Consider the following 23,028-nt stretch of genomic DNA (forward strand, 5'->3'; position numbering starts at 1 on the left):
CAGCTTTTGAGTGGTTATTTTATTACTCGCACAAAAAATGTTTCAGTCGCCAGGACAGACCAGCCTAGCTGTAAACTTGTTGCATTTATTGCATATAAATAAATGGAAACATCTATTAATGTTTAAATATACATACTAGTGAGTTATAATTAGTGAAAAGTAAGAAAGTAATGAGGCATCTGAGGTTCCTAATCCATATGTTGTCATAATCTAAACTTTTTAAATGCCTGGCTCCCCACTCCCTCCAAAAAAAAACAAAAACAAACAAAAACTAAATCTTATATGTGAAAACAGTGGGGTAGATTCTACTATGAGCATTTACTCTGAGCCTAAAACATAGTCCAAAATCTGAAGTCTCTGATTTAGTCTCTCCACCGATGCCCACATTGTGGATTGCAGCATTTGTAGAAAGTTGTCATAGGTTCATCGGCAGATCTAGTTTGTATCTGCATAAAGTAGGCTCTTGGGTGCTCACATTTTGGACAAGGTTCTAAAAAGAGAAGTAAGAATGTGCCTTATGTCTCAGAAATGAGCCAAGAAAGGTGATTAAAAGCCACCAGAAAGTGTTTGCAACATCTGAACACTGACAAACATATAGAAGTACAACCCCAATTCAGAAAAATTTGGGACAGTATGGAAAATGCGGTAACACTTTACAATAAGGTTCCATTCGTTAACATCATTAGGGCTTTTCCCTCTGGCGGTACTAAAGCCCATTTTAGGTACTTTTCCCCAGGCTTTCTGTCGCTTTTGCACCTAAGGAAGCTCCTACTCCGGGGTAGATACTTTTGGGTGTATAGGGGCTGTGGGAGGTGCTGTAGCCTGTGATTGGACAAAAACATTAAGAAAGGACAGAAGCTCCACAGCTAGGGTTGCCAACATTCTTCCAGCCAAATAAGGGACATTCCAGCTTTAAATACGGAAAAAAAAAAAATTCCAGCGGGGCTCCAGCATGAGACGCTGCACAAAGGTTAAAGAGGTCCACCTAAAGCTTGATGACAACATTGAAAACATTTGAAAAACAGGGCGGATGGACACCAAAACACATTCGGTGTGAACAGCCCCTAATATGCTTAAAATAAAAACCGCTTTAATACAACTGTCCAGGAAAAAAATAATTTCTATAAATCTTCACTTTTAATAAACACAACTTTTTGCCAAAAGAACGAAGCTGCAATTAATAAAGCAATTAAAAAAATAAAATAAAAATAATATTTTTCTGTCAAGCATTTTCTTCTCCATAATTAGAGGTCTGCAACCCGACCCGGGCCCAACGGGACCTGAGAACCCGACGGATTTCGGGCATGGTTTGGGTCAGATTTTCCAAGTAGGGGTTCGGGTTTGTAATTAATGAAAAAATAAACAGGCTTACCGATCTTGTTTCGCGCACGCGCTCTCACTCACAGACACACGTGAACGCATGAGTTAGGGGCCGTTCACACCGAATGTGTTTTTACGCACATCTGTTCAGTTTTCCAGTTGTTTAAACACATGCTGGACGAATGTCTTTAACATTTGCACCATGTCTCGCTTTTTCTTCAGCATCTCACATAGGACCGGCACTGTTTAAAAATCGCTGTCAAGTTAAAAAGAACTTCACATTGTCAAAAACGCATGTTGAGACACCTGCGCTCTGTTTCATTCTTTGCGCTCCATCTAGATTATTTTTAATGCAGTTGTCACAAAGATTCAACAATCAGTTGCATAGAGGGGACTGTTGCATTGTTTCGTATTATTCCAGATTGTTCTGCACCAGGTGAAGTTTCAGCACATAAACAGTAAGACAGTGTTTTCCCCTTCTGCTCTATTGTACAAAGGGGCTGCTGTGCCTTGTTAAAACTGTGTATGTTTACTGGTTCAGTACTGTTACAAATGTTGCCTATATGCTTACATAAAATACAGCCTATTGCAACAGTGCTCGCTAGGAAAACGAATTAGATAGTAAGCGATTTCGGGTTCGGGCTTAAAATCTGACGGTATCGTAGGGTTATAGGGTCTCGGGTACGGGTTGGGTTTCATTTTAAGGCCCATAATTAACTTTTTAACCAGCTTCCTGTTAAAAATTTGGGTCATCAATTTGTAGACAGTAGGCTATATGACTAATGTGTCAAAAATAGTATTTTATATTTAGTTTAATAAAAAGGTCATTTTTTATCACTAAAAAAATAATTTCTCCATTTATTTTCTTTAAAGTCTTAGTAACCATGCGTTATAACTGATTTTTATGGGAGAGAAAATGCTTAACATGAAATAGTGTATTTCTCCTTGGATTACAGTGTAGTTGTTTTGCCAATAAACAGTGTTTATCACAAGGGAAATGTAAAGAAAAATCTTTTTTTACTAAACTTGTACTGCATTGTACTTTAAAAAGTGCTGCAATTTTTCTCACTGTCATTTAGCTGAATCTCTCTTCCAGAACGAGTCCTGAAAATTGCAATGTAATGTCATGAATTACTAGTGCTTTTGAAATCACAATGGTGAGAAACAATTATCATGCACTCAAATGCTATCTGTTTGACAAAATTCTCCTGCTTCTGACTGAAAACACAACAGAAGGCGTGTGCTAATTTTCATTGATCTTTTTTGGTACAGTAATTTATGTTGAGTCATTATTGTAAAAGATTGTGTTGATAAATAGGTTTATAGTGCATTTTCAACATGTTGTCTGCTGAGTTCAGTGTGAGCTCTGTGGTTAAAGAGCGCTTTCACCACCTCGTCTCATCTCTCACTCCGGCTGCAGCACGTAGCACTGCACGCATCCAATTTAAACTGTAACCTGAAGACACAGGCTGTGTCCGAAAACTGGAAAATGCTGCCTTCGGAGGCTGTATAAGGATGGATGAAGGTAGGATGAAATAAGGTGTTTTTTTAAAACTGTTCAGAGAGTTCCATTCATCCAAAAACACTACTGTTTAAACCACTAACTGATGAGGCAGCTGACTACATTTTCTGATGCAGCCACAGTTCATTTAAAACAGCCCTAAACAAACAAGTGTAGCTCCGTATCCTGGCATCCTCCGTCAGTGTTATTGATTTTGTTGTTGTTGTTGTTGTTGCTATTGCTATTGAAATGCACATGCAAATAATGTCCGAATAAAATGGTCGATACTAGATGACATCACTACGATGGTACTTTGTGAATGCGAATGCAACAGGGGAAAATTCTCCACGGGTGTTCCGTTCCTCGTAAGAGTTCTCATCTAAAAAGTTACTGAGGGAAAAGTACCAGGACTGTAGGTGGTAAAGGGCCTATTAGTTAATGCATTAGGTATCATGAGCAAACAATTATTTGCATTTATTTACATTATGAAGCCCACAATACGGCAACGAAGGCGTCATACAATTGCGCAGCTGAAGACCTGCATAATGGATGAATGGGAGAAAATTCCACTTTTTAAACTTAACAAACTTGTGTCTTCAGTGCCCAAATACTTATTAAGTGATAATAGAAGAAATGGTGATGTTACACAGTGGTAAACACTCAACTGTCTTAATTTTTTTGAACTGTGTTGCAATCATCTAATTTGAAATGATGATTGCAACACGGTTAAATTCACAAGGTTAAACATCAAATAATGTGTTATTGTAGGGCTTTTGATTTAGCACAGGGTGAATAGAATCACTCCTTTTTGTTTTCATTAGAATTTTCCATACTGTACCAACTTTTTCGAAATTGGAGTTGTACTTGAATTATATTAGTTTTACCTGGTGTGGAGTCCACATTTTCCCAAGCAGCTGAGCCCCCGAGAACATCATCAACCTCTTTCAGTTTGGGGTACTTTCTATTATTTACCTGAGTAATCACAAGGTTTAACCACCAGTTAAATCAGTTTCTTGAATTGGCAACATTTGGAACATTCAATTTATTTCATGCGTTAACAATTTAATGTGTTTGAATCAAACACTCAGATTATTTCATGTGCATTTGAAAGAAACATTGACCACATGCACTTGAAATAGAATTGTGGTGGTGGGGGTGTGGTTGAGTGCCGGTTTGTGAATGGAGAGCGAGATCGGGAGATGAGAACGGTGCAAATTATCACCTGTAAATGATTATCCCTAACACCTGTTTCTCATTGCAGTGAGGGCGTGAGAGGGATTTAAGAGCGAGCCAGACGCTAGAGAGGGGAGAGAGAGTCAGACACGCAGCAGAGTGTTTGGGGTGTTTTGTGTTGTGCTGAAAAGCAATTTCTGTTATAATTCAAATAAAGCTCACGTGGATTGTTGAACCGGTCCCCGCTTCCTCCTCAGACAACAAACTTGTTACACTGGTGCTGAAACCTGGGAAACTTGGAGGAAGAGGTGCCACCATGGAGTCCTCACCGCTTGGCGAAGTCATCCGAGCCCTTGCCGACATGCAACAGACACACCATCAGGCCTTCCTGGCCAAGGAGCAGCACTTCCAGGAGCTTCTCCAGGCCCAAATGGAGGACCGGTGGGCATTGCAGAGCCTGATAACCCAGGAAAGGTCCTCTGCCGCGACCCCGGAGGCAGCGATGACCGTATCCCAAGTCATGCTGGCCAAAATGGGGCCCCAGGACAACCTGCTGGCATTCGTGGGGCTCTTCGAACAAACTGCTACTGCCTCCAGATGGCCGAAAGCCCAGTTGGCAATTCGGCTGCTACTGCTGCTGTCTGGGGAAGCCCAGCTCAGCAACTCCCCACTGACAACTGACTGAAGTATAACCTGAAAAAGGCTATCTTACAACGGGTCGACCGCACTCCAGAACAACACCGCCAGCATTTCGCTCCCTCATGCTCGGCCACCCGTTTGTCTATGCCCAGCTGCTCCTTGATGCCTGTCGGAAGTGGGTACTGGCCGGGAAGGAGTGCGACGCCGAAGCAGTGATCGATCTGATGGTGCTGGAGCAGTTCACCGCTTGACTGCCAAGGGGAACTGTGGAGTGGGTCCAGTGCCATCGCCTGGTGTCACTGGATGACGCGTCCAGCTGGCAAAGGATCATATAGTGGCCTATCCGGGGTCCGGCGAGCCCTTGTTATCATCTCTCTCTCTCTCTCTCTCTCTCCCCCTCCCGTCCTGTTCCCACTCCCTGGAAACAGGGAGTTCCCCCTCCCAAACCGGTTCCCCAGCTTTGGGGTTTGCTCAGCCTGCCTGTTTCCCCTGTCCCTCTCTGCTCTCACCCTCAAGTTGAAGAATCCGCTATTGCAGATGCAGGCGTAAAGTCTGGGCCGGTCTGCTAGAGCTGCGGGGAGCATGGGCATTTCCAGGACCGGTGCCCAGTGATGGAGGTGGGGACATTGGTCCAACCCGATTCGCCGCAGACCTCCCCTGGTCGAGCTGGAACGTACCGCATACCTGTGAGTATTAAGGGGGGTATATATTCGGGTTGCAACCAAACCTCCATCCACCAATGCTTGGTTCAAGACGAGGTTTTGGGTACAAGCGGCCGGGTGAAGGTGAGGTGTATGCACTGTGTTATTCACAATTACCGTGTAGTGACTGTCATTATTCAATTTCGGGGACAAAAGCATAATGTCGAGGCTGCGGTTAGTCCCCGCCTCACCCATCCACTAATCTTGGGTACGAATTGGCCAGCATTTACTACTTTATTGAGGAAAATATGCGTGGATGCGTCCTGTAACAAAATGTCTCTGTGTGTGGTTTGCGATTCACTGGCTGGGGAGGCGGAGCCGGGCCGGTCTATGTCAGAGCCGGTTTGTGAATGGAGAGCGAGTTCGGGAGATGAGAATGGCGCGAATTATCACCTGTCAATGATTATTCCTAACACCTGCAGTGAAGGTGTGAGAGGGATTTAAGAGTGAACCAGACGAAAGAGAGGGGAGAGAGAGTCGGACACACGCAGCAGAGTGTTCGGGGTGTTTTGTGTTGTGCTGAAAAACAGTTTCTGTTATAATCTAAATAAAGCTCACGTGGATTGTTGAACCGGTCCCCGCCTCATCCTTCTCAGACAATGAACTTGTTAAAAGAATGTACACATTATTAGATGTGTTTAAACAAGTGTTCACATTATTTTGTGTGTGGTCGAATTGAACGTTCACATTATTTTGTGTGTGGTCGAATTGAACGTTCACATTATTTTATGTGTTGAATGGAAGACTCAAATTATTTTGTGTTTGAATTAAACATTCACATTATTCAGTGTGTTTGAATCGAATGTTCACATTATTTCATGTGTTCAAAAAAAAAAACTTTCACATTATTAAACGTGTTTAAATCAAACATTCACATTATTCTGTATGTGGTCGAATCGAATTTGCATATTATTTCATGTGTGGTCGAATAGAACGTTCGCATTATTTCATGTAATAATACTTCATGTTCGATTCTAATACTCGGCATGCCCAAAAATACGTTGTTTAGGTCGGCGACTCAGTAAGTTTTGAGACCCAGGCATTAGTGTGTAACGATAACTTTACCTTCCTCGTGATGTTGTGCACATACGGGCATGTGTTACAAGCAAATCTGTAGCATCTTTGACCCTCCTCCACGATCAGAACATTCCCACACGTTGGACAAAATAGAAGCATTTTCCAGCTCACAATATATAATACTGTATATAAAAAAAGTGTTATTGTTTTATTTCTATTCAGCTCACATAAGTGGTCCCACACGTTCACGAGTCTATTTTCAACCGGAAACACGTGATTGTAAATGTGTCTAGCTGTCAAAGTCTCGACGTGAAACGATAAAAAAACAAACAAAAAAAAAACATATGCGAATAAACCTTGATAATAGTGAACAGGACAAGGTTAATGTACGCTATATTTGGAAAATGTCAAACAAAAATTAATGAAAAGTTTGGAATTATATAACTTATACTAGAACGATAAAGAGACGTATTTACAAAGCAAGCGGAACTAAATGGGAAGGAAGTCTCTGCACATCAAAGAATTGAGCCCACAGCGTCTTTGAAAAAAATATAAACATGTTGAAATGCACGCTTTATTTCGTTACGTGATGCTGTTTTACAGTGTTCACAAATGTGTCAACATTTCAATTTACACATATTGTTACCCTAAAGAAAAAGAAAAGGAAAAGGAAATCTGTTAAACCACTACTTGGGGTTTCATTCCGAAAATGGAAGAACTAAAGGAGGCAAATCTAAATAATGTCGATGAGACTGAGTTAGAGGAAAAAACGTATGTAGAAGATATTAAAAAAGAGGAGCAAGAAGAACAAGATGAAGAGGATGAAGAAGCATTGCCACACTCTGAATTTCTTGACATCTTTGAGGAAGGACTCGCTCTGATGGTGCAGGACCCATTACTGTGTGACCTGCCAATTCAGGTATCAAAGAAGAGTGTCATTCATTCATTCATTCATTCATTCATTCATTCATTTAGATGCTAGTGAAATTTGACAATGATTCAGAAAGTACAAAAATAAGATGCTATTCATCACAGCATGGTTTTGATCTTTTAAAAATCCTTAATGTCATTTTATCTTAAAAAATGTTCAGGTCACATTAGAGGAGGTGAACTCGCAGGTGGCTTTGGAGTATGGCCAGGCCATGACTGTTCGAGTTTGTAAGGCAGATGGAGAAGTCATGCGTGAGTTTTACTTTGAGTCAGTCTCAAATAATGTATCCCATGCTGTTCTTTTATACCAAACCACCTCCCTGTGATCCAGATCCAGTGAAGACTGACCAGTGTTGTGTTTAATGACCTGTACAACACTGCTTATTTGTCTTTTTCTTTAAATGTAAGATAACCGATTATGCAGAACCTATTTTCAATTATTGTTCTATTTCTGCTTCTATCAATCATGACTAACATCTAAAGATGAAAGCCTGCTTTATGAGTGTGCATAGTCCACAAATAATTTATTTAATCTGTTTTATTGGCAATATACACTTGCCCAAGTTTCTTTGTTTAATTAATGTAACTTGAACTCGGAATATTCCTTTAATACAAGTTAAGCTCAATCGACAGCATTTGTGGCACAATACTGATCACCACAAAAATGTATTTCGACTCATTCCTCCTTTTCTTTAAAAGAAGCAAAAATCTGAGTTACAATGGAAGTGAATGGGGCCAAGTTTTGAACATTAAAAAAAGTATAGCCACAAGACAAACATGATTTTAGTGTGATAACATCGCTTACTAACCTTTTCTGTGTAAAGTTATAGCCAATTTTACAACTTCGTTGCCACGACGATGTAATGTCAACAAACCCTAAAATGACTAAATATGACAATTTAAACAACTTTACAGCTCAGATTGTCAGGATCCTGCCACCTTTGTCAGTCTGGTTTATTGTGGTGACAGGATCCTGACATGTATGTTCTATGTCTCTGTGAGTGCACGGCATTGGTTGTTTTCCTGGCCATGTGCTCTTCTGTCTAGTCTGTATTTCATGTTCAGAGCATGGTGTCTGTATCCTGACTCTTCGGTGATGGCTTCATCGCCATGTGCTCTATTGTCTTGTCTTGGTGTTTGTTTGAGCACATGGCCAATGATGGCTTCATCACCATGTACTCTATTGTCTTGTCTTGGGGCAAGTTCAATTTCAAAACGGTGTGCACCGTTTTGCTACGGTTTCCGGGTTGAATTACATGTTTCCTCGAAACGGTGTGCAATGGGCTTTGAGGTACGTTTTCTCTGGTTTGGTGGGTGTGTCAGAGGTGTTACCCAGTCAGCAGTGACAGGTATATAAACCCCGCCGTATTAAAAAGGCAGTGCACACAATGGATCCAACTGAAGTCCTTTACAAATGTGTCCACTGCAGCTTGGTGTATGCAACAATTGAAGACTGTTTGTCATCCTGAAATGCGAGGCAAATGTTGGATCACCATAATTAGGAAACAGTTTCCACATATCCCTTCACTCAGTTGGGATGTTCTCTGCTATTCTGGACGGCAAGAGCAGTGACTGTAACATTGAGCGTATTTTGAAGTATTAAACACGTATTTAAACCAATTTCATCAGGCTCTGAAAATTCTTCGAAAAGAACACAAAGAATGGCCTTCTCAGCAGCCATAGTTGCAACGATTGCATAACACAACAGGGTGTTCAACACACCACCATTTCTGTTTAAATAAACGTTTTGCTACGTTTTGTCGGGGCTGAACATGCCCTTGGTGTTTGTTTGAGCACATGGCCAATGATGGCTTCATCGCCATGTGCTCTTCCTTTATGGTGTGTTGTGAGCACATGGTTCTTGTTAAGTTGTTTGCCATGTGCTCTTCTGTCTCTCGTCCTGACCTCGCCTCCTTGTTACCTCGTTATTAGTTAATTTGCTTCACGCTTTCCTTATTACCGTCCTTGTTTTCTTTCCTATTTAACCCCATTGTGTTTTTTTTTGTCTTGTGCCAGTTTGTTGTGGATGTTTCCCAGCTATAAGTGTTCTGTCTATGCCACTGGAGATTCCTGTTGTGCGCCCGGACATCGAGGCTCCCCTTCTCCAGCCCTGCCACCAAGTTCCTGTCTCGTTTTTCCCCTACGAGGTGGTTTCTGTTGTGTTTTTTTTATTTTTCATATTAATAAAGCCCATCTACTCTGCTTTTGAGTCCTCACCCTCTATCTCTCCAACCCAGCCTTGACAAAAATAATACATGAGTTTTAACAGAAGAATTCATGTATGTGCTTTTATAAAATAATAAGCTTCACATTCCTTTAAACCCTCCAAAAATTGGTCCCATTCACTTCCGTTGTAAGTGCCTCACTGTAACCTCGGTTTTTGCTTTTTTAAAGAGGATGGATGAGTTGAAAATGCTGTCGATTGAGCTTTACCTGTACTGAACCCAGAATATTCCTTTAAATGTTTAAGGCTGTTGAATCAAAGACTTTTCACAATTTGCCTTCCACTATATGAGTTCTTTCTTTTGTGTTATGTCAAACCTCATCTGTGAACTCGATATTAAAGAATGGTAACCAATGAAGTACAAAAGTGTAAAAATATCAGTCAAACCAATTATTGGTCCATCACTAATGTTTTATTCAAAGAGAATAGATTTGTTAACAGTTATGAATTATAGTTATGCACTTATCTATTATAATTGGAGCAAACCTCTGCAGCAATTGTGGTCGTGCAGTCTGCTACAGTGCTGGATCTGAAGAAGGCCATTCGCAGATATATGGAGCTTAAGCAACAGCGAGAGGGAGGTGTCAAGCACATCAGCTGGTGAGACTTTGAAAATGGCAGGTTTCTTTAAGTAGATGATAGGTTTCTTTATCTTTTCTTTTTTTGGCATGTGGCTAATTACCATTCTTTTGTCAAGGAAATACGTGTGGAGAACATTTCATCTGATCTTCAATGCAGAAAAATTAGAGGATGACAAAAGAAAGCTGAAAGAGTGAGTCCAAATCATTTATTCACTCTTGTAAAATAACAGAAAATATGTGGAAACTTTTGTTGATTTAGTGCACATTAGTCAACGTGAAATCAAAAATGACCCTATTGACTTAATACACATGCCTGAACTTTTGTTGCACAATTTATCGGTGTGCTAATGTCACCAAATTCCTCTTGTTTTTCAACCCCTCCCCTCCAACCACCTGACTCTGGAATGTAATGTACACTTTTCCTGACTCAGTCAGTTCCCTGTGTATAAAACCTGCCCTATATTCTTCTCATTGAATATCCAGTTTCCTCTGAAAGAGGTCAGATGACGGAAGTAAAATGGATTGTGAACACCATTTCATGTTGACTCTTTCATGACATGTGCTTTTGAATTATTATTATTACATTATGATGTGATAAGAAGGATTTTCTTTCTCATATTTTCAGCTACGGGATCAGGAACAGAGATGAAGTGACATTCTTGAAGAAACTGAGGAAGAAACGAGCAGGGGGAATTGCCGGTCCTCTTTTCAACAATTAAAAGACATTCAGTGGCTGTTACAATTGTTCAAGCAATTGTGCCAAAAATAAAATAAAATAAAAATGTTCAAGAATTTATTCCTATAGTGTTTATTACATTGCACAATATTCAGAGCACCTTTTATCAATACTGATAAATGGGCCTTTTGTTTTTTTTGGGGGGACAGAAACCCAATCTGTTACATTTGCAAAAATGCAAATGTGTGAAACTTAACTGAAAATTTTTTGTCATGTAACATACCCACTTCAGATCTGATCTAGCCTTTACTAGATCTGAATCATTCTAATTAAGTACAAATCTAATGACATATATTTACATAATATCTGTGGAATTTTATTCTAATTCTAATTTTTATTCTAATTGCATATAGAAATGTAGATATAGTGAAAATGCAGTGTTGGTTTTGATCGTGCAAATTTATTTTCTTTCCATGTGTTATTTGTTTTTATGGTTCTACCAGACCGGAGATAGCCCCAACTCCCACAATTTGCTGTGTCAGACCCTCTCCCTGACACTTGGCCCGCTACCTGAAGTTAGGAAAATATAGGCCACGTACTTTAAATATTGTAAACATGTTCCTCATACTGTAGCACTGCAATATGACTAGACTATTATTTCCTTATCACTACACTGTGTAAAGCAGACGGGTGAAAAGAAATGCACTGGCTACAGGAAACACAGGTTACTGCTCTTTATATCTCCTCTCCTTTGTACATTTATTAAAATGTTTTCTACTTGGAAACATGTATTCTTCTAATTATTGTCTGATACATTTTAAATCGTTGTGCATTTTTGCAGCAGGAAAGGACCAGACTGTACAATTCTCCATTATTCTTGTCAGGCTGCTCAGAAGGTTTTCATTTCTGTCCACAAACTCTTGTGATATCACACCAGAGAGGAGACAGCACAAAAGAATGGGGCTCTTAAAGGTTTAGGATCAAGTGAGCCTTGACTTTTCAGCCCTCAACATGCCTGGACAATCTCATGAGCAGGATCTGGCGAATATCTCAGAGGAGCTGAACCAGGTCTCCTTTCGCAGGCAGCAGATCACTGACAGATGCAATGTCCTGGCTTTGCTGATTGAATTCAAGCGAAGTAACGGCCGAAATGAGCAACGTCAGTAAAATAAAAGTTTCTTATAAACTAACATTTTGTCACATAAGCCAAACAAGCTGTGAAAGACATTTCGAGATAACAGATACATAAAAATGTTGAATATTTAGATTTCCTATTGTTATCGAAGTATAAACATGTTATAATAGTATTAATATATATGGGATAAACTGGTGTTACACTGTAGTTCTTGTGACCAACAGAGTATTCCCAAGAAAGTGCAGAAATGCAAGCACTTGACAATGAACTTAAAGTTCTCTCTGAGAGGAAGATGCAACTGTTGGCGAAGCAAGACAGACTAGGAGGAACTCAAAATTTAATAGGTGACTCTTTCGCAAATGAGATTTTATTTGGACAACCTTTAGCTTTACATGATTACACTTGGAAGTTGACCCTTTCAACTTATTTGACATATTTTACTGTACATGTTAATATATTTTTATACCTTTATTTCAGACACATCTGTATCATCTGGTGTAGTTTTTGTGGAGAGTCCACCTTCCTTTCCAGGTTAGTGAGTGTTTTAAAAAACAATTCCTGTGATGTATGATTTAAGCAATGTGACTCATTAAAATTTTTATTTAAGAAATAAAGTTCATTACAGACAAAATACAAATGCACCAAACTTCCTGGAAGTAGCTGATTTGTATGTTTATCTCAGCTCCGCAGGTTATCCTGGATGTTCAACAACTTCCTCGATTCCCATCCCATACACAGTGTCCATTCTGCCGCCAATATGTGACCACAGAGGTCACAACTGCTGCTGGAAGTGTTGCCTGTCTGGTGTGTCTTATTTCCATTGTTTTTGGGTGAGTTCAGTGCTGATTTATGATGTGTATAGGCACTTTCCACAAATAGGGTAGAAAATTGGGCCTGGAACTTTTTTTTACAACAAATGGGTGGGGAAATTAGGTGCAAAACCTTCAGAAAATGTTGATTGTCAACCTCAGAAAGTCAAAAAAAATATTATGAGGCATTTTATTTTTCATCGATTTTCTATAAGGTTTGCAATTTTTGTAACTTTGTCATCAAAATTGGTGACATGTCTAAATTTCTAGCAACATGTAATAAATAAACATCAAAATTAAATGGACAAAATGTATCAAATTAAAATATTAATAAAACAACTTCAGAATGGTTAACATGGTTGCAAGTACACACACACAAAAAAAAAAAAAAAAAAAAAAATATATATATATATATATATATAAATATTAGCCTATTTTTTTGGATTCATGCATTTTAATGTTCATCTAATTGAATTGTGTAATGTTAAAATGTTTTATAAAATTCAAAATATTTGTTTTTATTTTATTTAATTAAAGATTACTCAATTCAATTAGTTATAATTTTATAACATTAAAATGCGTAAATATTTAAAATGTTTTTTTTTTTTGTGTGTGCAAAAGGATTACAGATTTAGTCTGAATTAAGCTGTCACTTAATCGGCTTGCAATTTTGCAATAAAATGTCGGTTTAATGGTATGAGCAAATCTATATTTCCTATATTTTAAAGATAAATATATATTTGATAATTTTTTTGATGCAGTAACTTGAGTAACAGTGTTGCTTGAACAGCAAAATATTACATTTTTGGCAATTAAAATGAGTTAAAAATGAAAACTTTTTAGTACAATGAATTAAATATCAGTTCAATACATTGTTAAAATTATGACACTGTCATATGATTTTAGTTGTTGGATGCAGCCAAAAATCTCAAGACCTCAGGGTGGAACTGGCCTAAATCCCAATTTTAAGAGGGGAATACATTTGATGTGTTAAAAATAAGCTACTTTTCATGTTAATTTTATGTTAGATAATACAAAAGTGTACCATATTTACTCATTATTATCATATAATTTACTCATATTTGTCATATGAACTCCCATTTACTCATAACTGTCCTGTATTCTCTGTAAAAGTTGTTAAACATAATTGTTTCCAGAGAAATATATGATTTTCAGGATAGTTTTATGGTTTACAGATGATATATTAGTAATAATGTAACAGTTGTCTTTCTGATTCTTGTGTAGTTGTGTAGCTGGCTGCTGCTTGATCCCATTCTGTTTGGATTCCTTTAAAGATGTCATTCACAAGTGTCCAAAATGTCAGAGTAAAATACACACCTGCAAGAAGCTTTGAGGGGTGAAACTCTTGAAAACACAGCAGAAAGAATTAAACTGAAGCATCACCAGAACAGATGTGCTTAGCAGAAACTTTGTGCAGTTTATTTGATTTTTGTGACGTTTCTTTATTCCTACATGACCAGGAATTAATTCCACGACTTTCATGCAATTTTGCCATAATGTCACCACAAAGTTACACAGGGGATTACCCAATGTGGGAATTAACCTTTTGGTTACCAGCCCTTAACCGCCACAACACACCACCCTGAAAGGAATACAAGAATGTTTACAGGGTTCCTGTGGATCCTTAAAGTGTCGGTATAGTTTGATTTCCGAAAGAATTATTGAAAGGAGCCGGTCCTTTTGAGTCTACAGCCTAAAACATACGGTGCTTCCGGTATAGTCCAGTATGCAAGTAATCTTATACTGATGTGCAAATTAAGAATGTCCAGCTCAAAATTAAATAAGAACTGTTGAAGTCTCACAAACCTGAAGTACAACATTAGGCTAATAACAGTCTAAACTATCTGGAACTGTTACTATTTATTTAATGATGACCTGTGAGGCGTAAATCAAGCAGTGCAGTTACTGACTGATTGTTCATATGACAATGTATAATTAAAGATACAGGAGAGTTGTTGTAATGAGTGGAATTTTATAAAAGAATAAATCAATTAATGAAATATGCCATCACATTTCTTGTTGGTTTAGATTTGTTTATTTAAACCGTAAATTTGTTTATTTAAAATTGTTTATTTTAATGTATATAGTTAGGATCTATTGTTGGATTGTAATTATGTCTCTAAAAAGTCTGCAAACACACCTTTTACAAGAACTGTATTAAACTGATTTCTGATTTGTTATATCTGCTCTGTAGAAATCTGAAATGATCTCATCATTTGGTACAGATAGCAAAAGAATTGCATTTCTCTTTCCAAATAATTCTTTTAAAAACGGTACTAAAAGAATTACTGGAATTGTTACTGGAATCGTTAAGAGGAATTGGAACCGTTAAATTCCTTACGATTCCCATCCCTAGTTCCCGGTGTATTGCAAAGTTAATGTGCCTTTAAAAGTTCCACGCTATTAATCAAATCTGCCCCCACCAACCATAAAGTGCATCTGTAATTCAATTACATTTGAACTCTTGTAGTCTCTGTCTGGCCCTCCCCATTACGGGAAGGAAACACTAAGAATATTTAATATAGGCTACCAATTTTAAAAACTATTGGTCGATTAATTGCTTTTCTTTCAACACATTGTCGTATCAGCAAAATCCAATATTGGTCAAACTCTAATTTGTATTTATTTATATAATGGTACATAAACCAATTTTACTGTGATATATTTGTGGAAAACATGTCTTGAGTATTTTAAACTCCTGCCCTGTTATACTGATAAGCAATGTTGAATGTGTGCCCCTGCCTGTTTAATTAAGAGTCTGTGATACATTATGTATTTTGAGATTGTAAGGGTTTGTTTTGAATGGGGATACGGTATTCATTTAATTTGTTCAGGTCTTGGAAAAGGTCTTAAAAAGTCTTAAATTTGAATGTTGATTGTCTCACCCAAATCTTCTGGTTTGAACTTTAAGAACATTCAATGCAATCGTTTATCTGTGAGCTGAAAGAATGGGTGGAATATTTGAGCAAAACTTTCAGGGTTTACTGGAATGTAAAACGTGGGATCAAAACATCACCCTAAACAATGCGACTGTGAAATGGAATGAGAGTTCTTTGATTCAGTGGAATTCAAGATCTTGTTTTGGAGACCAGAGGAACAGCTGTGTAATCTGCCCCCATGATTTACAATCTTTCCTTTGAGAAAAATATAAAATTATTAAAAATGATTATATTATTAGTAGTTGGGTCTCGCTAGAGTTATAGAACTGGTGGTATGAGACAAGTACTTTTCAAATACAGAAACATTTTAATGATAAAAGGCTGTATATACAATACACATATGTACAAAGATAACCTCAAAACATTATTTACAGTTGCACAAATATGTATGTATAAAATATATGTAATGTAACAATATATAAATGGTGCAAAATATGAGTCATACAATCTACTTGATACTCCAAAGTGTCAGTAAGATATGAAATACTTCCCTACTCGTCTTTTAAAGACTATAGCTCTTCATTACATATCAATTTATTTGATTGGCATGTAGGACGAAAAAATATATACACATCCCTAATCATCTTTACAAGCTCATCTAAAATATGAATTTTATGCACCACAGCCTTGACTGCAACAGACAGGATCATTTTTCCACACTAAAAATATTTATGCAGCCATATATTTATGTTTAAACTATATGCGAGATCTGCATAAATGCAGTAAGTTGGTGTGTTTAAATAATTAAGAACTTTTGGTCTCCAGTAGAGACGGAAGTATGATATCCCTTTAGAAATAACATTTCTAAATCTAGAAATACATTCTTTCGCTTGGTCAATGTGTTTGGATAAGGAACTGATTGTCAGTGAGTTAATGCTCAGTCAAAGGTCAAGTAAGTGCAACATTTATGAGAGTCTAGGGAGAAGTCTACTATTGTATCTGACAAACATTGCACAAAACAAATTCAGAGAGTAATATATCTGAAAACAGATTCATTTAGCTGTCTTTTTCAAAATATCCAGCAGATGTCGCTACATTTTCACATAAAAAAAATAAAAAAATAAAACACACCTTATAGGGATAGTTCACCCAAAAATGTAAATTCTCTCATCATTTACTCACCCTCATGCAATCCCAGATCTGTATGACTGACTTTCTTCTGCTAAACTCGAAGATTTGTACAATAATATTTCAGCTCTGTAGGTCCATACAATGCAAGTGAATGGTGACCAGAACTTTGCAGCTCCAAAAAGCACATAAAGGCAGCATAAAAACAATCCATACAGCTCCAGGTTTTTAATCCATGTCTTCTGAAGCTATATTATATGTTTGGGTGAGAAACAGAACAATATTTAATTCCTTTTTTACTCTAAATCTCTATTTTCACATTCTGAAAGTAAAAGTGAAGATTTATAGTAAAAAAAATATGTAAATATTGTTTTTCCTACCCACACCTATCATGTCACTTCTTAAGACATGGTGTAAAACACTGGAGTCATATGGATTAATTTTATGTTTCCTTTATGTGCTTTTAGGAGCTTAAAATTCTGGTCTTCCATTCACTTGCATTGTATGGACCAACAGAGCTGAAATATTCTTCTAAAAATCTTCATTTGTGTTCAGCAGAAGAAAGAAAGTCTTTTACTGAAACAAATGTGGGATGTACTATAGTAAATAAGTGACACTATGACACTCCGATGTCATTCTAATCACATCTGGATATGGAAATTACACTGGGTTCTGTTTTGTGTCGGTTCCCTAGATAATACATGCAACAATGCCAGTTCAGCTGGTCTGTATGAGCGAAATCCTGTGCAGACTCACCTCTACTCGTTTGTGTGGTATGATTAAGACCCGTATAGGTCAAAGTTTGTGTGTGTCTCCCTGCCTCTAATTCTCTTGTGTCTCTTTGGCCCTGTGTCAGGTTTGGTAAACAAACTCACTCCCTCACCTTGTCCACACACCGGTTGCAAGTGATCTGACATGAATGAATTTGAATGTTTTACAAATTGAAGACAACAGGTTGCCATAGATTTCTCTTCTTTGTCTTGTGTGCCATTATTTAGCTGCCATAATTTAGAGTACCCTTAAGCAAAGGTTAACTGATGGTTTATCTAATGAGAGCCACTAGACAGGTTTATTCAGCGAAGGCGACGTAACATGGCTAACAATTACCATGGCACAACGTTTTCCTCACGAATGTCTGACATTTGAAAACTCTACACATAGTTAAATAAATAGTTAAGCCTAAAATGGAAATTCTGTCATTATTTACTCACCCTCATGTCGTTTCAAAATCATGACTTTTTCTGCAGATTACAAAAGGGGGTATTTCAAAGATTGTTACGATCAACGATTTCCATACAACAGCAGTTGATAGTGACTAACTTTAAAGCTTAAAAACCCACCCAGAGGTGTCATAAAAGCAGTTCATATTCCAAGTCCTCTGAAAGCATTTGGTCAATTTGTATGATGAATAGACCAAAATTTAAGTTGTTAGTCACTTTCAAATCACTGATCAACTCATGTATACAGAGCACAAATCAAATATGGCGACACGCAAGTAACATCAAACCTCATGTCACGAGATTCTCAAGAACCAATGAGAGTCAATGTTATTGACACAAAGTGTTGGGTGTAATCTGATTACAAAGTAATTAGTTACTGTAATCTACTTTTAAGTCAAAAAGTAGTGTAATGCATTACATTTTAAATTCTTGTAATCAGATTACAGTTACAGACTTTCAATTAAGGTAATTCTTTTTAAGTACATTATTTGAGTTACACATATTTCTAAAATAATATGTAAAATACATTTAAAATATGATTCATATGTACGTCTGTTTGCATTTCTGTGACAGCTGAAGGGTGTGCGACAACGAAGAGGAAATATAGCCATCAAAATCAAAACATTTCTGTGACGTGTTTTAGAAAGTAACTTCAAAATAATTAGTAATGTGATTACTTTTCAATTACATAATCATTCATAATGTGATTACAATTTAAGAGAAGTTATTAGTAATTTGACTTTTTGAGTAACTAACGCAACACTGTATAACATGTTGCCATATCTGATTTGGGCACTGCATAGATGACTCACTCTGTTAAACTGAGTTACTATCAGATGCTATTGTACTGAAATCAGTGATCACAACAATCTTTAAACTATCTCCTTTTGTGTTCCGCAGAAGACAGAAAGTCATATGGGTTTGGAACGATATTAAGAGGAGTAAATAATGAAAGAATCTTCCTTTTTGTGTAAACCATCCCTTTAACAAATTCTAAAACTAGTGTGTTTCTGGGCAATGTAAACAGTGAAGGCACACTAATGTACAGTATGTATAATCCTACCTTTCCCCAAAACTCAGTTCGAAGAAATTAAACCAGGAAAAATTCTAGAAAACAACATTAACATTTCTATATAATATAGCTAATGTTTTAAAGACTGCTTCGTAATATGAAAATCAGAAAGTCAAAACTGCCTAAATACATAGCTGAAAAATGTCCAAGTGTCTCTACATTCTTTTTCTGCCTTGAAAGAGATGTTGGTAATAATATACTGCCGCACACAGGCCTGCATTTATAGGCGCACACGAGAAAAGCTGATGCTAAGCTATCAGTGGTTGCTGTATGTTTAGATTGTGGTTTGGGCACAGTGGACCACTCCTGATTCAATGGTCCTCGTAAGATCACCAAAGTCTAACCCAGGAAACACAGAACGTTCCCCTAACTTTAGCATATGGTTCCTGTTTGGCTATTTTTTTGTGAACCAGTTCTTATTGTTTTTTATAACCAAAAACTAAAGTTCCCAGAACATTGCAGGGAGCACAATCAATCACCAAAGCCAGTTTTCAGTGTCTGTGCACTGTGCCTCGGTGCTAATGGTCCCTCAAGTTTCACATATATTTTCAGAACATTTTGATGCTCCATAATCTCCTTCCCATGTGTCCTCACTCCCAGTGTAACTGTAGATCAGATGAGTCCAAGAAATCAGAGGAGAAGACTGGAGCCGGAGAGGAGATACCAGCAGGTCCGGGCATCGTCAGGTTTAACCACTCCATGTTGTCCAGGGTGGTGTCCTGCAGATGGATTGCGTAGGTTGGTGTGTCGGTGAAGGTCAGGTCTGAAGTGTCCATTGGGGAGTTTGGCTCCAGCAGTTGGTTCTTCAGCTCCTCCATTAGTCGTAGGGTTCGTGGCTCAGCGTCTTCCAGCAGGGCCTCCAACTGGTTATCTGAGGCCAGGGCCACCATGCTGGGTGGAGGCACTTGGGGTTGGTTGGGCGTGCGGGCCACGTGTATCTGTGGGGGAGGGCGTGACAGCACCGTGTTGATGGGCAGGGTGGTGACGTTAGCAGTCACTGGGAGAAGTTTGTCCAGTAAGGGATCCTGCCTGGTCAGTGGAGAAATTTCTGTGCAAGTGGAAGATGGTTTTGTTACGGTTTACATATACAAATAAATTGCAGCTGAAAACAAAGTTGTATTCCATGTAAAAAGAGAACTCAATACAGCTTGTTTACTGTCCTCACCTCCACTCTCAATCAAAACGTCAAACAAATCGTCCATGTGCTGACTGGTAGCAGTGGGTACCTTTATGGAGGAATACAAAGTGTTTAAAAGGATTGCCTTGATTCACTCACCCTCATGTCCACTTTCTGTCTGCCATAAAAAGGAAGTCATACAGATTTTGATCAACATCAAATTGAGTAAATGATGACAGAATCTTCCTTTTTGGGTGAACTATCCCTTAAGGTTTCAAGATGATGGTGAAGTATGCAAAGCTGACGAGGCTTTGCTGTGTCACTTTATGGTGAAATATTTGCACATGTGAGCTGTAGCCCTCGCTGTGCACAATATATGTTTATATTACCTGCATTGTGGCTTGCTGGCTGCGGGTCTGTTTGACGGCTTCCTCATAGCGGGGCGGGTCTTTACTCTTTGGGCTGTGGTGATTGGGGAATGTGGATGGCTGGAGGATATAGTTGAGCTGACAGGGCGAGGGAGGCTGGTCAAAACACATACCATTTATGTATATACATATATAATTGGTAACACTTTGCAATAAAGTTCCATTCGTTAACATAAGTTAATGCATTAGGTAGCATGAACAAACAATTAACAATATTCTGTTTGCAGAATTTATTAAAGGAATAGTTCACCCAAAAATGAAAATTCTCTCATGATATAGTCACTCTCCTGGCATCTCAGATGTGTATGACTTTCTTTCTTCTGCAGAACACAAATGAAGATTTTTAGAAGAATATTTCAGTTCTGTAGGTCCATACAATGCAAGTGAATGGTGACCAGACCTTTGAAGCTACAAAAAGCACATAAAGGGAGCATAAAAGTAATCCATATGACTCCAGTGGTTAAATCTATGTACAGACACGATAGGTGTGGGTGAGAACCAGATCAATATATAAGTCCCTTTTTTACCATAAATTCTTCTCCCTGTCCAGTAGGAGGCAATATGCATGAAGAATGTGAATCACCAAAAACACAAGGAGAATGTGAAAGTGGAGATTGACTGAGAAGGGAGGAGAATTTGTAGTAAAAAAAGGACTTAAATATTGATCTATTTCTCACTCACACCTGTCATATAACTTCTGATTATAGTCATCTGGAGTACTTTTATTTTGCCCTTATGTGGATTTTGGAGCTTCAAAATTTTGGCACCCCTTCACTTGCATTGTATGGACCAACAGGCTGAGAAATACTTCTAAAAATCTTTCTAAAAAAAAAGTCATACACATCTGGGATGGCATGATGCTGAGTAAATGATAAAAATAATTTTCATTTTTAGGTGAACTATTCCTTTAATCTTTGTTAATGTTAGTTAATAAAAATACAATTGTTCATTGTTAGTTCATAGTGAATTAACTTATGTTAATAAATACAACTTTTGATTTAAAAAAATAAATTAGTATATGTTGAAATTAATATTAACCAAGATTAATAAATGCTGTAAAAGTATTGTTCATTGTTAGTTCATGTTAACAAATGGAACCTTATTGTAAAGTCTTACCATATCATTTTCAAACTGTGCATTCAGGTTGAGCAAATAATGTAATATATAAGCTATATCAGAGTCCTAGACAACAAAGAATATAAGTATATAAGAATATAAGATTTAGGCCATACTCTATGCAAGTACACAAATGTGAATGCTTTGACAATGCATTGCAAGCATGTGGTCCTATTTCTACAGTATATTACTGTGGTGGTTAGAGTTCCCTTTAATCAATTGACGTCAATTTGTATTGCCTCTTCCAATAGGGTTTTAGAATAGGGATTTTTGATTTAAGAGTGAAATAAGGTCTGTGGTGAACAATACTTGGAGAGTTTTAAATTTTGTTGTACTACATAAATTACACACAGTAATACTGTACTAGAACGCTGATTTTAAAGATGTTGTGCTTTTTAAATAAAAAGACACAAGTTGCTATCAAGTGTAACTCACATCCTTGTGAGTTTTAGGACTTAGGGTGCATTCCATTCAGAAGTGATCATCTCTATGCCCTATTCCCATCGAAAATGTTACCATTTACTGTGAGAGTTTTGGAGGACTGAAAGGTGAGGGGCTCAAAAATTAAATAACTCACCCTACTATGTCATTTGTATTGAAAATTCTGTTTGAAGCAATCATTTTGTGCTGCGTTATGAATAGTGTTTTGACATAATACCGAGCTTGCGTTCCTAAATATTTTTGCATTTGTATACTCACATAAAGAATGTTTTTGGCCATACAGAACAGAGTTTGGCTTACTTTGTTAATGGGTCCATTTGGAGTGTGTCTGGGTGAGACACTGGGTGAGTTATTGAGGAAGCACTGGGGCATCTCGGCCATAGGCTGGTGCTGGTGCTGGTTCTGCTTGTACTCAAACCCAGAAGAGGAGCTTCCACACAAGGGCAACACCTGTACACACATGCAGCAGAAGGCAGTATTAGGCCACTGCATATTGTTTCTAAGAATGTGTGTGTGGGGGGCCTGGGTAGCTCAGCGAGTAAAGACGCTGACTACCACTCCTGGAGTCGCGAGTTCGAATCCAGGGCATGCTGAGTGACTCCAGCCAGGTCTCCCAAGCAACCAAATTGGCCCGGTTGCAAGGGAGGGTAGAGTCACATGGGGTAACCTCCTCGTGGTCGCTATAATGTGGTTCTCGCTCTCGGTGGGGCGTGTGGCGAGTTGTGTGTGGATGCCGCGGAGAATAGCGTGAAGCCTTCACACGTGCTATGTCTCCGCAGTAACGCGCTCAACAAGCCACGTGATAAGATGTGCGGATTGACGTCTCAGACGCAAAGGCAACTGAGATTCGTCCTCCGCCACCCGGATTAAGGCGATTCACTACGCCACCATGAGGACTTA

At 38.1% G+C, this 23,028-nt stretch overlaps 3 protein-coding genes across 8 annotated transcripts in view; 1 reads left to right on the plus strand and 2 right to left on the minus strand.

Moving 5' to 3' along the window:
• On the minus strand, window positions 1-6,651 carry polr3k (polymerase (RNA) III (DNA directed) polypeptide K). The gene is made up of 3 exons (XM_051713664.1): window positions 6,400-6,651; window positions 3,706-3,793; window positions 1-490 (listed from the first exon to the last, which is right to left on the minus strand). Exons 1-3 carry the CDS (start codon window positions 6,508-6,510, stop codon window positions 363-365), a joined length of 327 nt encoding a protein of 108 aa, XP_051569624.1. The 5' UTR covers window positions 6,511-6,651; the 3' UTR covers window positions 1-362.
• Window positions 6,652-6,865: 214 nt separating this feature from the next.
• snrnp25 (small nuclear ribonucleoprotein 25) lies at window positions 6,866-10,882 on the plus strand. Its single transcript, XM_051713653.1, has 5 exons — window positions 6,866-7,270; window positions 7,443-7,533; window positions 10,000-10,105; window positions 10,203-10,277; window positions 10,712-10,882. Exons 1-5 carry the CDS (start codon window positions 7,061-7,063, stop codon window positions 10,803-10,805), a joined length of 576 nt encoding a protein of 191 aa, XP_051569613.1. The 5' UTR covers window positions 6,866-7,060; the 3' UTR covers window positions 10,806-10,882.
• Window positions 10,883-15,959: 5,077 nt separating this feature from the next.
• Window positions 15,960-23,028, minus strand: part of LOC127449949 (myocardin-related transcription factor B-like) — a 56,144-nt gene continuing 49,075 nt past the window's right edge. For 4 of the 6 annotated variants that reach the window (XM_051713595.1, XM_051713591.1, XM_051713592.1 and 1 more), the window contains 4 exons: window positions 22,429-22,578; window positions 20,533-20,667; window positions 20,192-20,252; window positions 15,960-20,074 (listed from right to left, as the gene is read on the minus strand). In XM_051713595.1, the coding sequence (XP_051569555.1) occupies window positions 19,617-20,074; window positions 20,192-20,252; window positions 20,533-20,667; window positions 22,429-22,578 (804 nt within the window). In that variant the 3' untranslated portion in view covers window positions 15,960-19,616. The remainder of the gene's footprint in view (window positions 20,075-20,191; window positions 20,253-20,532; window positions 20,668-22,428; window positions 22,579-23,028) is intronic. The other 2 variants (XM_051713593.1, XM_051713596.1) reach the window with 2 other exon arrangements.

This window comes from Myxocyprinus asiaticus, chromosome 13 (genome assembly GCF_019703515.2).
Source record: "Myxocyprinus asiaticus isolate MX2 ecotype Aquarium Trade chromosome 13, UBuf_Myxa_2, whole genome shotgun sequence".
Taxonomy (NCBI): domain Eukaryota; kingdom Metazoa; phylum Chordata; class Actinopteri; order Cypriniformes; family Catostomidae; genus Myxocyprinus; species Myxocyprinus asiaticus.

Excerpts from the sequence above, each read along its gene's own strand:
- snrnp25 (XM_051713653.1), top strand. The coding sequence starts at position 7,061 with ATGGAAGAACTAAAGGAGGCAAATCTAAATAATGTCGATGAGACTGAG. Across the intron at positions 7,534-9,999 it reads GGCAGATGGAGAAGTCATGC|CAATTGTGGTCGTGCAGTCT; the intron begins GTGAGTTTTACT and ends AAACCTCTGCAG. Across the intron at positions 10,278-10,711 it reads GACAAAAGAAAGCTGAAAGA|CTACGGGATCAGGAACAGAG; the intron begins GTGAGTCCAAAT and ends TCATATTTTCAG.
- polr3k (XM_051713664.1), bottom strand. The coding sequence starts at position 6,510 with ATGCTTCTATTTTGTCCAACGTGTGGGAATGTTCTGATCGTGGAGGAG. Across the intron at positions 3,794-6,399 it reads TGCACAACATCACGAGGAAG|GTAAATAATAGAAAGTACCC; the intron begins GTAAAGTTATCG and ends GTGATTACTCAG. Across the intron at positions 491-3,705 it reads AAATGTGGACTCCACACCAG|AACCTTGTCCAAAATGTGAG; the intron begins GTAAAACTAATA and ends TTCTCTTTTTAG.